The sequence below is a fragment of the Mirounga angustirostris genome, unplaced genomic scaffold (assembly GCF_029215605.1).
Source record: "Mirounga angustirostris isolate CCGP_5_RB_7025 unplaced genomic scaffold, mMirAng1.0.hap1 SCAF_1, whole genome shotgun sequence".
NCBI lineage: Eukaryota > Metazoa > Chordata > Mammalia > Carnivora > Phocidae > Mirounga > Mirounga angustirostris.
Window position 1 is genome coordinate 69,472,576 of NW_026991709.1, and position 14,420 is coordinate 69,486,995.

The window sequence follows — 14,420 nt, forward strand, 5'->3', positions numbered from 1 at the left end:
GACAGAGAGAGAGCACAAGCAGGGGGAGAGGCAGAGGCAGAGGGAGAAGCAGACTCCCCGCTGAGCAGGGAGCCCGACATGGGGCTCGATCCCAGGACCCTGGAATCATGACCCAAGCCGAAGGCAGCCGCTTAACCGACTGAGCCACCCAGGCGCCCCTAAGTGCTCATATTTTTACTTTGTGAAAATCATCAGCAAGAGATGTATTTTTCAAGAGAGTTATAGGGTGCTTGGGTGGCTCAGTTGGTTAAGCGACTGCCTTCGGCTCGGGTCATGATCCTGGAGTCCTGGGATCGAGTCCCGCATCGGGCTCCCTGCTCGGCAGGGAGTCTGCTTCTCCTTCTGACCCTCCTCCCTCTCATGCTCTCTGTCTCTCATTCTCTCTGTCTCAAATAAATAAATAAAATCTTAAAAAAAAAAAATCAATAGAGTTATAGACAGAGGAAACTATCCCTACTTTAAGGACAGTCAGAATAGACATGAAGGGCTTGAGGAAAAGAGTCAGTATCCTTTTGAAGATTTTTTTTTTTTTTAAAGATTTTATTTATTTTTTTGACAGAGACACAGAGAGAGAAGGAACACAAGCAGGGGGAGTGGGAGAGGGAGAAGCAGGCTCTCCGCTGAGCGGGGAGCCCGATGCGGGGCTCGATCCCAGGACCCCGAGATCATGACCTGAGCCGAAGGCAGACGCTTAACGACTGAGCCACCCAGGCGCCCCCCTTTTGAAGATTCTATTAGACAACTTGTCTTCATGCAGTTTGGATGATCTGGACCAGTGCTGAAGAGACTGAGAGAAGCTGAGAAGAGGGTATAAGAACTGGCCATTTCCTAGATGGGATCAGAACAAAGCCCCTATTCACAGTATTAGTACCTAAAAACACTGGCTTCCATCACTGTGCTACTTGAACTATTTTATATGATTAGATACATTTTCATGCCAGCTTGTACCAACCAGGCTTCACTGAGGCCCGGATCTAGTCTGAAACCCTTTAAAGGCAGAAATTGGGCCAGAGACTGAATGTTCATTTGTTAGGAATTCTACTCTACATCTTGTTAGCTACTTAACCAGGAAAATTTTATAACAGTAGACAGATCTGTCACTATTTTAAAAACTAGATCAGGATGGGGGCGCCTGGGTGGCTCAGTCAGCTAATCATCCGACTCTTGGTTTTGGCTCAGGTCAGGATCTCAGCGTCATGGGATTGAGCCCGGCATTGGGCTCTGTGTTCAGCGCGGTATCTGCTTATCTCTCTCCCTCTGCTCGTCCCCCCCACTCACACTCTCACTCTCTATCTCTAAAATAAATAAATAAAATCTTAAACAAAGAAACTAGATCAGGATGCCCAGAATGCCTCGAAAAAAATAGACATAAATAAAACACCAACTCCATCCACCTAAAACAAAGCAGGAAAAGAATAAGGAGTTATAATACAAGATCAAACTGGTAGAATAAGAGCCAGGTATCATTAAAATGTTCTTACCGGTGTAGTTTGCCACCATAAAATGGCTTAGTATGAAAAGTGATGCTGGCTGAATACCCAGTTTTTGCACAGTTGACACTGACTTTACCACCCAGTTCTACCCAAGGAACAGTTAAAATTGACCGGGCATATGCACAAGGTAGAGAAAATGTATACTCTTCTCCATGCTCCAATAGACTGAGGATACCTGAATATGAAAACATGAAGGTGGTTAACATCTTAAAAAAAAAAGAAAAAGACAGTTATAAAACATCCATATTATTTTTTCTCAAGTCTAGTAAATAAACATCAGTATTTTGCTTAATTTTCATTTAACTTTGGATTAAACTAACTTCACTTACAATTGTATTTGATAACATTCCTGGTAATAGTGAATCTAGGTTACTTTCATTATGACTTTGCTATCCCTTTGGGGATCATGGGAATATTAAAGTGGAATAGACCAAGATTTCCCTCTAACAGACTCTTAAAAATAAAACCTTAAGTCAGATTTTAAGAACACGTTATACTGAATCATGTTATGGTCTGATCATTAGTACTAATAACTTTCTCAGTTTGGGAATAAATAAATGTCTAATGCTATAGAGTCATGGAACTTACTCTCAGTTCAATGGGGAAAAAAAGCATTCTTCATTCTATGTATATTAGGAAGAAAAAAACTAATTCTATTATGAAAACTATGGTCATAGTAACAACTTTGTTTGCCAAATTCTGAAGTATTTGGTGTGAGGCTACAAGAGATAGAAGTGACAGTTTTCAAACAAATATTATTCTAATGGGACTTGTTTTATATTAAGTGATGCAATGTTAAAGATGGTTTTTTAAAAGAAAAAATACAGGAAGAGAAATTACATTAATGAATAATCAATTTATACTAAATAATAAAGAGACACTAAGGATATTTGAGTTACATTACTAACCCAAGCTCACTACCTGGGTCACTATCAGACTAAATACTGAATGAAAATGTACTACTAGTCTGAACTCTAATGGTATCTTTCTCTTAAAGAATGCTCATTAAGTACCCTGTTCTCAATGTTCACAAATAAGGGCAAGAGTCATAATAAATATTTTAATATAGTTAATTTTTAGGATAAGCAAATAGACAAACTGAGATTCTAAAGCAGTCTACTTTACATAAAGTAACACCAATTATTTTCTTGTATTACCTTTACAGTCTTCACAAAGGGCAACAATAAATCAAGAATCATCAAGCCATTTCATAAGGAACCTGGTTCTGGCTGTAATACATTTATATATAATGGGAGCTGTCAGAAGGCATATAGACAACATACTTGGGTATATTTTAAGGGTTTAAGAGTAACTGCTGATTCATTTTAGGTTAGAAAAGATATGTTTTGATTACTTTTCTAAGAATACGTCATCTTGTAACCTGGGTTTCTGATCTCTGATTTCTAAGACTGTATTTACCGTAAGTATCACACACAATATGATTTAAAATCAGTTTTGAATGTACATGATAATAGACTAATTAGGACAACAGATTCAAAGAATTCTAAAACCTCACTTACTTCATTGTTACATGGAATTTCCCCCCAACAATAAAAACAAAACATGTTCCTATTAGAACAAAATGAATTGTCGTTAAGTCCCATTCTCTGATTTTATTTACTTTTAATTGAGGTTACTATAGAAATTTTTATTTCTAAAAGGCAACCCATAAATATATAATTAGCACAGAAATACTGAAAATTACCTATTTTATACTGCCTTCATGATCAATGCAAAGTTAAGATATTAATGCTTTTCCTTATTTCCTGAAGCATTTCCTTTCTTGAAGAGCCTTACCATCACCAGATTCTCAGTAGGAGCTAAGTGTCCTCAGGGACAGTATGTTAAAGAGGAGGTTCTAAATCTGACTATGTCTTAGCTTTTGTGACCTTGAACATGTCTCATCACCTCTAGACTTGTTTTTTCCATCTATAAAATAAACCAATTTATGAAGATCTTAGAGCTAATGTTATGAAGGTTATAACTGAAGGTGGCCAACTTTTTTTTTAACTAATAAAACACAAGTGCTTTCTAATATTATAAAAGCTTTGATTAACTTAATACATTATTTGGAAATTGGTAAGACTCGTATCACAGCAGATCTTAACAATGGGGAAAACTGAAAGGGGGGATAAAGTATTTTCTTCACAGCTACTGTAACACAGTCTCAAAATGTTCGTATCATAGGCTTAATTATGCCATGCCAGCACTGTAATTTTACATTCTGAACAAATTATTCCATGCACAAGGGTTTTCCTTTAACATTAAAATGGGAGGGCTTTTTCTGCCATTATATTTTCACTAACTCTTGAATGATTTCTGCGGAAGCTTTTTGTTGTTTATTTTTTGGGTATTACCTTAAATTATTTTTTCATAACCTTTTGCTGAAGTGAAATTAAAGACTGGCAATGTAGTTTAAAATATTACCTCCTCAGAAGATATAAAAGATCAAGCTAGAAGATATTTCTAGGTAATATATTTCTTGAGTGCTTTTTATAATAATGAAAATATGGAAACAACTTCAATGTCCAAATAGAGGAAATGGTTAAATAAAAGATGGTAAATATCTTATTTCATAGGTCATCAAAACATGTTTTAAAGTATTATCAGTGACATGGGAAAATGAATATTTATTGCAAAAAAGCAGGACACAAAACTATATATAGCGAACTAATCCCAACTTTACAAAACAAAAATAAAAGTATGAACATATACACAATAGAAAAAATACAAAATACTAGCTAAACTTATCCTTCTCTGGATGGAGGTATTAGAGATGGTTTAGTTTCCCCTTGATACTTTTCTAAGTTTTCCAAATATTCTACAATAAAAAGTTTTATATTTAAAATCAGGGAAAAAATTTAAGAAGATACTTTATATTTGTCCATAAATATGAGCCCCCTTCCCCACCATTCTGGAACACACTTAAAAAGTGGAACAAAAAGGGGCGCCTGGGTGGCTCAGTCGGTTAAGTGGCTGCCTTCGGCTCAGGTCATGATCCCAGGGTTCTGGGATCGAGCCCCGCATTGGGCTCCCTGCTCAGAGGGAAGCCTGCTTCTCCCTCTCCCACTCCCCCCGCTTGTGTTCCCTCTCTCGCTGTGTCTCTCTCTGTCAAATAAATAAATAAAATCTTAAAAAAAAAAAAAAAAAGTGACACAAAAGTGGCACATATAATATTTCAAATTTATAATATTTATCTAGCTTCCCCAAATTTAAGATTATAGTTTGATATTAAAAATTGGAGAACAGTTTTTCTCCTTACCTTCTCCAACCATTGTCACACCTATGGACATGCCTAAGAATTTGCTCTTAGTCCAGACATGCGCATTTACACACATCTTCCTCTCCGCACATTCTGCATAAAATCCTGAGACTGGAGGATGATGGGAAACCTGCTCAGCAACAAATCTGACTGTGTAACAGTCTGATCCCACCTGGCTCAAAGTCTCCTCCGACAGAGGAGCATGATTCGTGACTGCCTGGGTGGAAGAGCTGCTGCTAACACTGGACGCCACCTCACTTTTTGGCATCCTCCAGGAACAGTGAAATGTTTCTCCAATGATAGGATTGTACGGTTTCTTAGCAATAGCTCCTTTACGGCCTTCATGAAATGAGGTAAGGTAGTACTCAACAAAACGAATCATTCTATCCTCAGCTGTGGCTCCGTTAGTGATGGCTATAAATAGGTCTGGATGAGACATAAAGTCTGCATACATTTCCAGCAAGGAACGCTTCTCTAGGATAAACGTAGGAAGCACCACCTAAAACAACAACAACAAAAGTCAACCGAAGAGGAAAATTTTAATCCATGTATATATCTGTAGAAAACTATTCTTAACCTTTTCGGAAACATTTCATTCTAGATGAGTATTAAAAACAAAGTCACAAAAGTATTTGGTCTCATTAAAAAATAAGCACGCTTAAAGGAAATTAAAATCAAGTGGTTAAGATTAAATACCAATGCAGAACTTCAAGAGGGTCAGGTAGAAGACATTTTTAAAAAATTCCTCTAACCCCTAGACTGGATAAAAGTATCATCAGGGAAATGACAGTAAAACTCAAATGCTAGCCATGCTTTTTTTCCTTTCCTTTTTTAAAAATAAATTATGGATGACTGAGCAAGAGATGAGATAAGAGAAGAGAAATTTTCTTTTTTTTTCCTTTTAAAAAAAGATTTTATTTATTTATTTGACAGAGAGAGACACAGCGAGAGCAGGAACACAAGCAGGGGGAGTGGGAGAGGGAGAAGGAGGCTTCCTGCTGAGCAGGGAGCCCGATGCGGGCCTCGATCCCAGGACCCTGGGATCATGACCCAAGCCGAAGGCAGATGCTTAACAACTGAGCCACCCAGGCGCTCCAAGAAGAGAAATTTTCATTCCCTGAAAATAGACAGATTAAAGAGATCACTGATCAAAGCAAATATTTTAACTTACACTTAATTTTAAGGATAAGAGAACTGTTTTTAAGAAGGGAACTTTTTATTTTATTTTAGTAAAGATTTTATTTATTTGAGAAAGAGAGAATGTGAGTGAGGGAGCGAGCAAGCACAAGCCCGGGAGATGAGGCAGAGGGAGAAGCAGACTCCCTGCTGAACAGGGAGCACGATGCAGGGCTCGATCCCAGGACCCTGGAATCATGCATGACCTGAGACAAAGGCAGATGCTTAACTTAGTCACCCAGGCACCCCAAGAAGGGAACTTTTTAAAGTAGGCTCCACACCCAATGAGGACCTTGAACTCACAACCCTGAGATCAAGAGTCCCATGCTCTACTGACTGAGCCACCCAGGCGCCCCTCAAGAAGGGAATTTTTGCCTTTCACGAAGATGGTGCCAAAGGTGAAGAAGGAATCCCCTACCCCCACCCCCCACTGCCCCAAAGCAGGAGCCAAAGCAAAGGCTTGGAAGGCCAAGAAGGTGGTGCCGAAAGGTGCTGACAGTCAAATGCACAAAAAAAGAAAATCCACGTTGCCTACCTTCCAATGCATCAGGACACTGCATCTCTGAAGGCAGCCCAAATACCCTCGAAAGAGTGCCCCCAGGAGAAACAGTCTTGCCCACTATGCCATCATCAAGTCTTCCCTTACTACTGAGTTAGCCACGAATAAAATAGAAGACAACAACACACTTGCATTCACTGTGGATGTTGAGGCCAGCAAGCACCAGATCAAACAGGCTATGAGGAAGCTCTATGACACTGAGGTGGCCAAGTTCAACACCCTGATCAGGCCTGATGGAGACAAGAAGGAATATGTTTGACTGCCTCCTGACTATGATACTTTGCATGTTGCCGACAAAATTGGGATCATCTAAACGGAAGTCCAGGGGCGCCTAGGTGGCTCAGTCGTTAAGCGTCTGCCTTCGGCTCAGGTCATGGTCCCAGGGTCCTGGGATCGAACCCCACATTGGGCTCCCTGCTTGGCAGGAAGCCTGCTTCTCCCTCTCCCACTCCCCCTGCTTGTGTTCCCTCTCTTGCTGTGTTTCTCTCTAATAAATAATAAAATAAAATCTTAAAAAAATTTTTTTTTAAAAATTAGATTAAGCCACCTGGACTTCTGTTTATTTATTTAACGATTTTATTTATTTGACAGAGAGAGACACAGTGAGAGCAGGAACACAAGCAGGGGGAGTGGGAGAGGGAGAAGCAGGCTTCCCGCAGAGCAGGGAGCCCAATGCGGGGACCTGGGATCATGACCCGAGCCAAAGGCAGATGCTTAACAACTGAGCCACCCAGGCGCCCCTAAATCTAATTTTTTTCACTGAAAACAAAGCAAAACAAAACAAAAGAAGGGTACTTTTGACACCTAAAGCCAGGTAACTTCAAGGAAGATTAGTTTTATTTTTTTAAAAAAGATTTTATTTATTTTGAGAGAGAGAGAGAGCACGCGTGTAAGCAGGGGGAAGGGCAAAGGAGAGGGAGAAAGAGAGAAAATCCACAGCAGACTCTGAGCTGAGCTCAGGGCCCAATCCCACAACCCTGAGATCATGACCCGAACCAAAGCCAAGAGTCCGACCCCTTTTTTTTTTTTTTAAACATTTTATTTATTTATTTGACAGAGAGTGAGAGAAAGAGAGATCACAAGTAGGCAGGCAGGCAGAGGCAGAGGGAGAAGCAGGCTCCCCGCCAAGCAGGAAGCCCAACGCAGGGCTCAATCCCAGGGTCCCGGGATCATGACCTGAGCCGAAGGCAGACGCCCAACCGACTGACCCACCCAGGTGCCCCAGGAGTCCGACTCTTAACTGACTGAGTTACCCAGGGGCCCTGTGGATTAGTCTTCTTTAGAGCAGAATTGGAGAGGCACTGCAAACTGGTTCAACAAAATGAGAAAGCAATCCTGTAGTATTTTTCAAAAGCCCAAAGATGTTTGTATCTATTTAGCCTAGTAATTATTCTTCTAGAAATTTAGCCTTAGGAAACAATATGAATAAAGAAAAAGAAATGTGAAAATAAAATTAAAATCTATGCTTTTAACTGTGGTTCTAAGCAAACTTAAATATGGAAATTCCACCTGATAAACTTTGTATCATTTAAAAAGATGGTTATGGGGCGCCTGGGTGGCTCAGTTGTTAAGCATCTGCCTTCGGCTCAGGTCACGATCCCAGGGTCCTGGGATCGAGTCCTACATCCGGCTCCCTGCTCAGTGGGGAGCCTGCTTCTCCCTTTGCCTGCCGCTCCCGCTGCTTGTGCGCTCTCTCTCTCTGACAAGTAAATAAAATCTTTAAAAAAAAAAAAAAAAAGATGGTTATGGGGGAGAAAAAGATGGTTATGAAGATGATACAACTAGGGGCACCTGGGTGGCTCAGTCGTTAAGTGTCTGCCTTCAGCTCAGGTCATGATCCCGGGGTCCTGGGATCGAGCCCCGCATTGGGCTCCCTGCTCTGCGGGGAAGCCTGCTTCTCTCTCTCCCACTCCCCCTGCTTGTGTTCCCTCTCTCGCGGTCTCTCTCTCTGTCAAATAAATAAATAAAATCTTTAAAAAAAAAAAAAAAAGGTGATACAACTAATACAAAAGATACCAATGTTTCAGGTTCATTTCATGGTGAAATGAACACATACATCTTAATTTCACTTTCTACTGAAATCCATTAAAATTATATTGAATATATTTTATATATGGGGCGCCTGGGTGGCTCAGTCGTTAAGAATCTGCCTTCAGCTCAGGTCATGATCAATCCTGGGGTCCTGGGATAGAGCCCTGCATTGGGCTTCCTGCTCAGCGGGGGGCCTGCTTCTCCCTCTCCCACTCCCTCTGCTTGTGTTCCCTCTCTCGCTCTCTGTCAAATAATAAATAAAATCTTAAAATAAATGTACTTTATATAGACAAATCTAAAGATAACAGGAAAGTAGACAAAAACAACAAATTTTTTTCTTTTAAGAGAGTGTGCACACGAGCTGGGGGGGCGGGGGGAGGAAGAGAGAATCTTAAGCAGGCGCCATACCCAGCACGGAGCCCAATCAATGTGGGGCTCAATCTCATGACCCTGAGATCATTACCTGAGCCCAAATCAAGAGTCAGATGCCTAACCAACTGAGCCACCCAGGTGCCCCCCAAAGCAACAACATTTTGGGAGTTAACTAGAAAGCTGACTCTTATGCAGTGGTTCATAGATTCCAGAGAGAGCTCAGGAACTGACAACATCAGGTACCTCTGGATCTGGGGGTTTACAGGAACGCTAAAATAATGATGACCGAGTGAAATCTGCATGCAGAGCAACTGAATCCTTAATTCCCCTCCCCAACTCCACACTGCTGGTAAGTGCCCCTCTTACACCCCAGCCAAGGTCTGGAGGTTTAGTCTCCAAAGAGTGAACGAGGTGGCTTATTCTCTGGTTTGGGGAACATCAGGGGCTTCCAAGAGAATGGATACCATACGGATAAAAGGGGTATGAAGTAACCCTATATGAAATAAATATTAGAGGGACACCTGGGTGGCTCAGTCATTAAGCATCTGCCTTCGGCTCAGGTCATGATCCCAGGGTCCTGGGATCGAGCCCCACATCTGGCTCCCTGCTCAGCCGGGAGCCTGCTTCTCCCTCTCCCACTCCCCCTGCTTGTATTCTCTCTCGCTGTGTCTCTCTCTGTCAAATAAATAAATAAAATCTTAAAAAAAAAAAAGAAAGAAAGAAATATTAGATGCTAAGATCCTCTCCCACCCAACTCTCTTCTCCGCCACTCCTAGTTGCTCTGCCCACCAAACAGGAGATAAGAAGAATTCCTTCTGGGGTATTTCACTAACCCAAGAGGGAAAATCTAATGATACTAACACCAGATTTCCCAACAAATCCAGATTACTTGTCCTGAGAAGCACAGGTTCCACCCATATGTTCAAAAGTTAAATTCAGGTTTTTAGTTTCCCTACACTTAAGCATGAGCAGAAATCCAAGAAATACCAGATCTCTGAGAAAATCTCTAAATAGGAATACAAAGACAAAATAAAGAAACAGACTTGGAAGAAAGAAACCTCACTGAAAGGGGGGGGATCTTAAAAATAAAAATAATATCTTCAGACTTGAGACGATAGTAGATACATGAAACAAATATGCTTTTTGAAAAACACAATTCAGAAAACTTTAAGACATGATAACAAAAATTAAAAATCAAGAGAAGAGTCAGAAGATAAAATAGTGAGAAAACCTCTCAACACATAGAAGAGAGAGTGAGAAATGAAGGGAAAAATAAGACGACCAGACCAGGAAGTCCAATTCCCATGAAATAAAGATTTCAGAGAGAACAGGAAAAAATGTTGGAGACCAAGTCATCAATGAAAAAATTCAAGAAAATTTCAGAGAACTGAAAAATATTAGTTGTCACACTGCAAAGGCCCACCAAGTGTCCAGAGACAATTTCAGACTTCTGGAAACAAAGGACAGATTCTACATTTCAGAGAAAAAAACAAACAAGTCACAAACAGAAGATGATGAACTAGAATGGATATCAGTCTTTTCACCAGAGCACTGTAGCAAGGAGGCAATATTCTAAAGGAAAAATTAACTGCAAGTTAGAAATTCTATCCAAACTAGCAATCAAACATGAGGGCAAAATAAGGACACTTCACACATTTTGTCTCCCACAGATCTTTCTCAGAGCTTAAATTAAAGGAAGATGTGCTCCACTGAAATGAGAGGTAACCAGAAAAGAAGAAAAAAATACAGGAGACAGATCTAGCACAGAAGGACAATGAAAGGACATCCCAGGAAGAGAGCTGTAGAGCAGACATAGGGAAATCGGTCCAGATCAGAGTGATGTGATTCAAGAGACAGACATAGGAAGACTGTCATCCATGCGGTCCATGCTTCCACTGTTACCCTCTTTTGAAACCTGAGGACAGAATGCTCTAGGGAAACTGTTCCCATCTGTATCTGTATTTGGCTGGTGGTGGGCATCTGCTGAAGTGCCAACTCTCCTTTCCATGCCCTGCTGTCTGGACTGGCTGAAGACATTAATTTCACCCAAAGACACGTTCTGGCTTCACTCTACTGCTGAGAGTTGGGAGGTGGGTCACAGTTTGCTTAGTGGTGGAAAACACTGAGCAGATTCTTCCCTCTGTCCACATTCCTGCTGAATGGCCAGTATCTGGTTCGCACCAAATGCTCTAACTTTGTGAGCCATATATTTGGCAAGAATCACTCAGAATTTTGCCTTCTCATTTCTTCAGAAAGGGCTCTTCTAAACTTTCTCAATAATTTATAAGATGCTGAAGCCAGGGACTCTGTTTAGCTTACCTTCTCCTAGGAGGCTTCTTCTATGAATGGCAACAGAGCCCTTTCCTTATACAGCTAGACCTGTGCTGGCTATTCACTTTTTCCTAAATTAAATAACATTGTTATGGGGTACATATGCAGGTGGTAAAACCATAAAAAAAAAGTAGGGAGATGATAAACATGAAAGTCAAGTAAGTGGTTACATCTAGGAAACAGCAGGGGACTACAACCAGGAGGGGCCCTCAGAGAGCATCTTTCTGGCCATGTTCCACAACCTGATACCTGGGTACACGTTTTACCATTGTTCTTTAAACTGTTTATACACACAGAAGACTGTGTGTAATACATTTCACAAAGAAAGAGTATTAACTGAAAAAAGGAAATGTAACAAAATTGGGAAATAAACTACATTATATGAAGAAAGATTGAGAGGAATTCTCAAAATTTAGTGTTGTGCTCTTAGGGTAATGAAATCACAGGAGATTTTTTCCTTTATTTTCCCAAACTCTCTGTGAACTGTGTAATTATACTGAATCCATATTATTATTTAAAAAGGAACAAAATGAACAGTTATTACTTATTCACAACATGCAGGCTGGGACCATGGTTACCTTTCTTGCTGCTGTAGTCCCAGCACCTAGCAGAGTGTCTGGAATATAAGAGGGGTTCAAAAAATATTTGTTCTATCAGTGTTTTGTTAGAAAAGACGGTAGATGTAACTGAGGTTTGATTACCAGATTTTTAAATGTTGCTCAAAAAGTACCATTCTTTTCAACGTTACGTGAATGTTCGTAATTCATGGTTGGTTATATATGTATTTATATCTTTAATTAACAAGGAACAAACGTGGGAAAGCTATATTATATATAGTTATCACGCCTAAAGAAAGCTTTACCATCTGGATTACTATCACAGCACATTCTTTTCAAATGTTCTTATGCCTCATAAGCCCCTATACTGTTTTTATGCCTCATAAACCGAAATCTACTAAGGGACAGCAAACACCAACATAACCAAACAAATCTTTCATATCATTATTCATTTTAACTGATTTACAGCTAATAGTCTTTTCTGAACCACTAATATGAAAATATTTATAGAATAGAAATGACACCCAGTTGAAATAGTAAGGTTAGATTAAAGAGGAAAGATTAATGGGTTTCTTTAATAATTCCTAAAATGTCTTTTCTTAGTAGGCTCTTAATTCAATCCATTTTCTTTTAAACTCCCCTACAATCACTGCAAGTCTAAGTAAAGAAAGAAATGTGTTTTGATTTTGAGATGCTTCAAAGTAAACACTAAAGGCAAAATGCTTTCTACTTAAATTACATTTTCCTTAAGTCACTTTTAATCTATGCTTTCACTACCTTCACTGACATCAAAATCCTTAATTTGAAATATACGTCCTGATGTCAATTCTGAAATTCCGTACTAATGCAAAGTAGTGTCAGTAGTAATTCTAAGTACATAATCCCACAGTAGTAATATTTGACATACGTAGGTTTTGAACCAAATTTCCTTTTCAAATTAACATCACAGATTGATTGCTAAAATAAATGAAGACACGGTAATTAGATGAACTGGAAATGCTAAAGACTGGCCTAAAATTAAAAATCATGGATTAGTATTTCTCAAACTTTAGTGTATATATGAACACATGGGGATCTTATTAAAATATAGATCTGGTCCTCTAAGTTTGGGGTTGGGGGCTGAGATTCTGAACTTCTAACAAGTTCTCCAGCAATGGTGATGCTACTAGTCTTCAGACAATTTGTTCTTTTTCCAGTTTTACTCAGGTATAATTGACAAATAAAATTGTAAGATATTTAAAGTGATCTGATATATGTATACATTGTAAAAGAATTCCCACATCTAGTTAATTCAGACCACACTTTTAAAGTAAGCAAGGCTACAGACCAGGGGACTGCAAAGTATGGCCTTTGGGGAAAATCTGGCCTCTGTTTTTATAAATAATATTTCGTTGGAACCCAGCCTTGCCCAGGCCTACATGTTATCTATGGCTGCTTTCATACTATAAAGGCAAAGCTGAGTAGTTCCAACAGAGACCTGTGTCCACATAGCTTACAGAAAATGTTTACTGACCTCTGTTATAGATAACACCCAAAATGTACTATCCAACATGGGAAGTAAGAGTAAAGTAGAAGTGTCAAAGTTTTTCATGGTTTTCTGGGATTATATTCTTTTCTTTAGATTCTCTGGTTCTGTATACCAATGGACCTCTTTTATTTGTACAGAAACAAGATTATAGGTGTTTACTTGCCATGTGACTTCCTGCTGCACAAGATAATTGTCACATTTTTTATGAAATAAGAAATGTTGATCAAGGGCGCCTGGATGGCTCAGTTGGTTAAGCGTCTACCTTCAGCTCAGATCATGATCTCAGGGTCCTGGGATTAAGTCCTACGTCGGGCTCCCTGCTCTGCAGGGAGTCTGGTTCTCCCTCTGCCCCTCCTCCCACTCGTTCTTTCAATCTCTCTCTCAAATAAACAAATAAAATCTTAAAAAAAAAGAAAGAAAAGAAAGGAAATATTGATCAAGAGACTAAGAAACCAGGGGCACCTGGCTGGCTCAGTCCGTGGATCTTGGGGCTGTAAGTTCGAGCCCCCACGCAGGGTAGAGAGATGACTTAAAAAATAAAATCTTAAAAAAAAATCTAAAAAAAAAAAAAAAGAGATTAAGAAACCAATTAAAGAATAAAAAGCCCTGACAATATTAACAATTACAGGTCATCCTGACCTACTGATCGCCATAGCCAGTTATCCTGTTACTTACTCTCGTTAAATCCATGCCCAGCTTCAGCTGTGACAAGAGATGCAGGATGACACTACGTTGTTCTTCCACAGCTCCCAGGTCATCCTCCTTGTTGTCACATGTATCCTCTACCTCATCATCTGCATTGATTTCTTCAGGTTCCTTGAAGTCAAACAAAGCAAAAGTCTTAATATCCATTAAGAATAAAAGTCTTGGGGCACCTGGGTGGCTCAGTTGGTTAAGCATCTGCCTTCAGCTCAAGTCATGATCTCAGGGTCCTGGGATTGAGCCCTACATCAGGCTCTTTGCTCAGTGGGGAGTCTGCTTCTCCTTCTCACTCTCCCTCTGTGCTCTCTCTCTCTCAAATAAATAAATAAAAATCTTAAAAAATAGTAGAAGTCTCTTTTCTGTCACTGTTTCTTTGTGCAAGAAGACTCTTTATGTTTTCTTTCTTTTC

General features: G+C 39.7%; 1 protein-coding gene across 2 annotated transcripts in view; it reads right to left on the reverse strand.

The window, feature by feature from the left end:
- Window positions 1-14,420, reverse strand: part of OSBPL11 (oxysterol binding protein like 11) — a 99,465-nt gene that overhangs the window by 21,418 nt on the left and 63,627 nt on the right. For both annotated transcript variants that reach the window (XM_064573308.1, XM_045903027.3), the window contains 3 exons: window positions 13,985-14,125; window positions 4,756-5,254; window positions 1,482-1,668 (listed from right to left, as the gene is read on the reverse strand). In XM_064573308.1, the coding sequence (XP_064429378.1) occupies window positions 1,482-1,668; window positions 4,756-5,254; window positions 13,985-14,125 (827 nt within the window). The remainder of the gene's footprint in view (window positions 1-1,481; window positions 1,669-4,755; window positions 5,255-13,984; window positions 14,126-14,420) is intronic.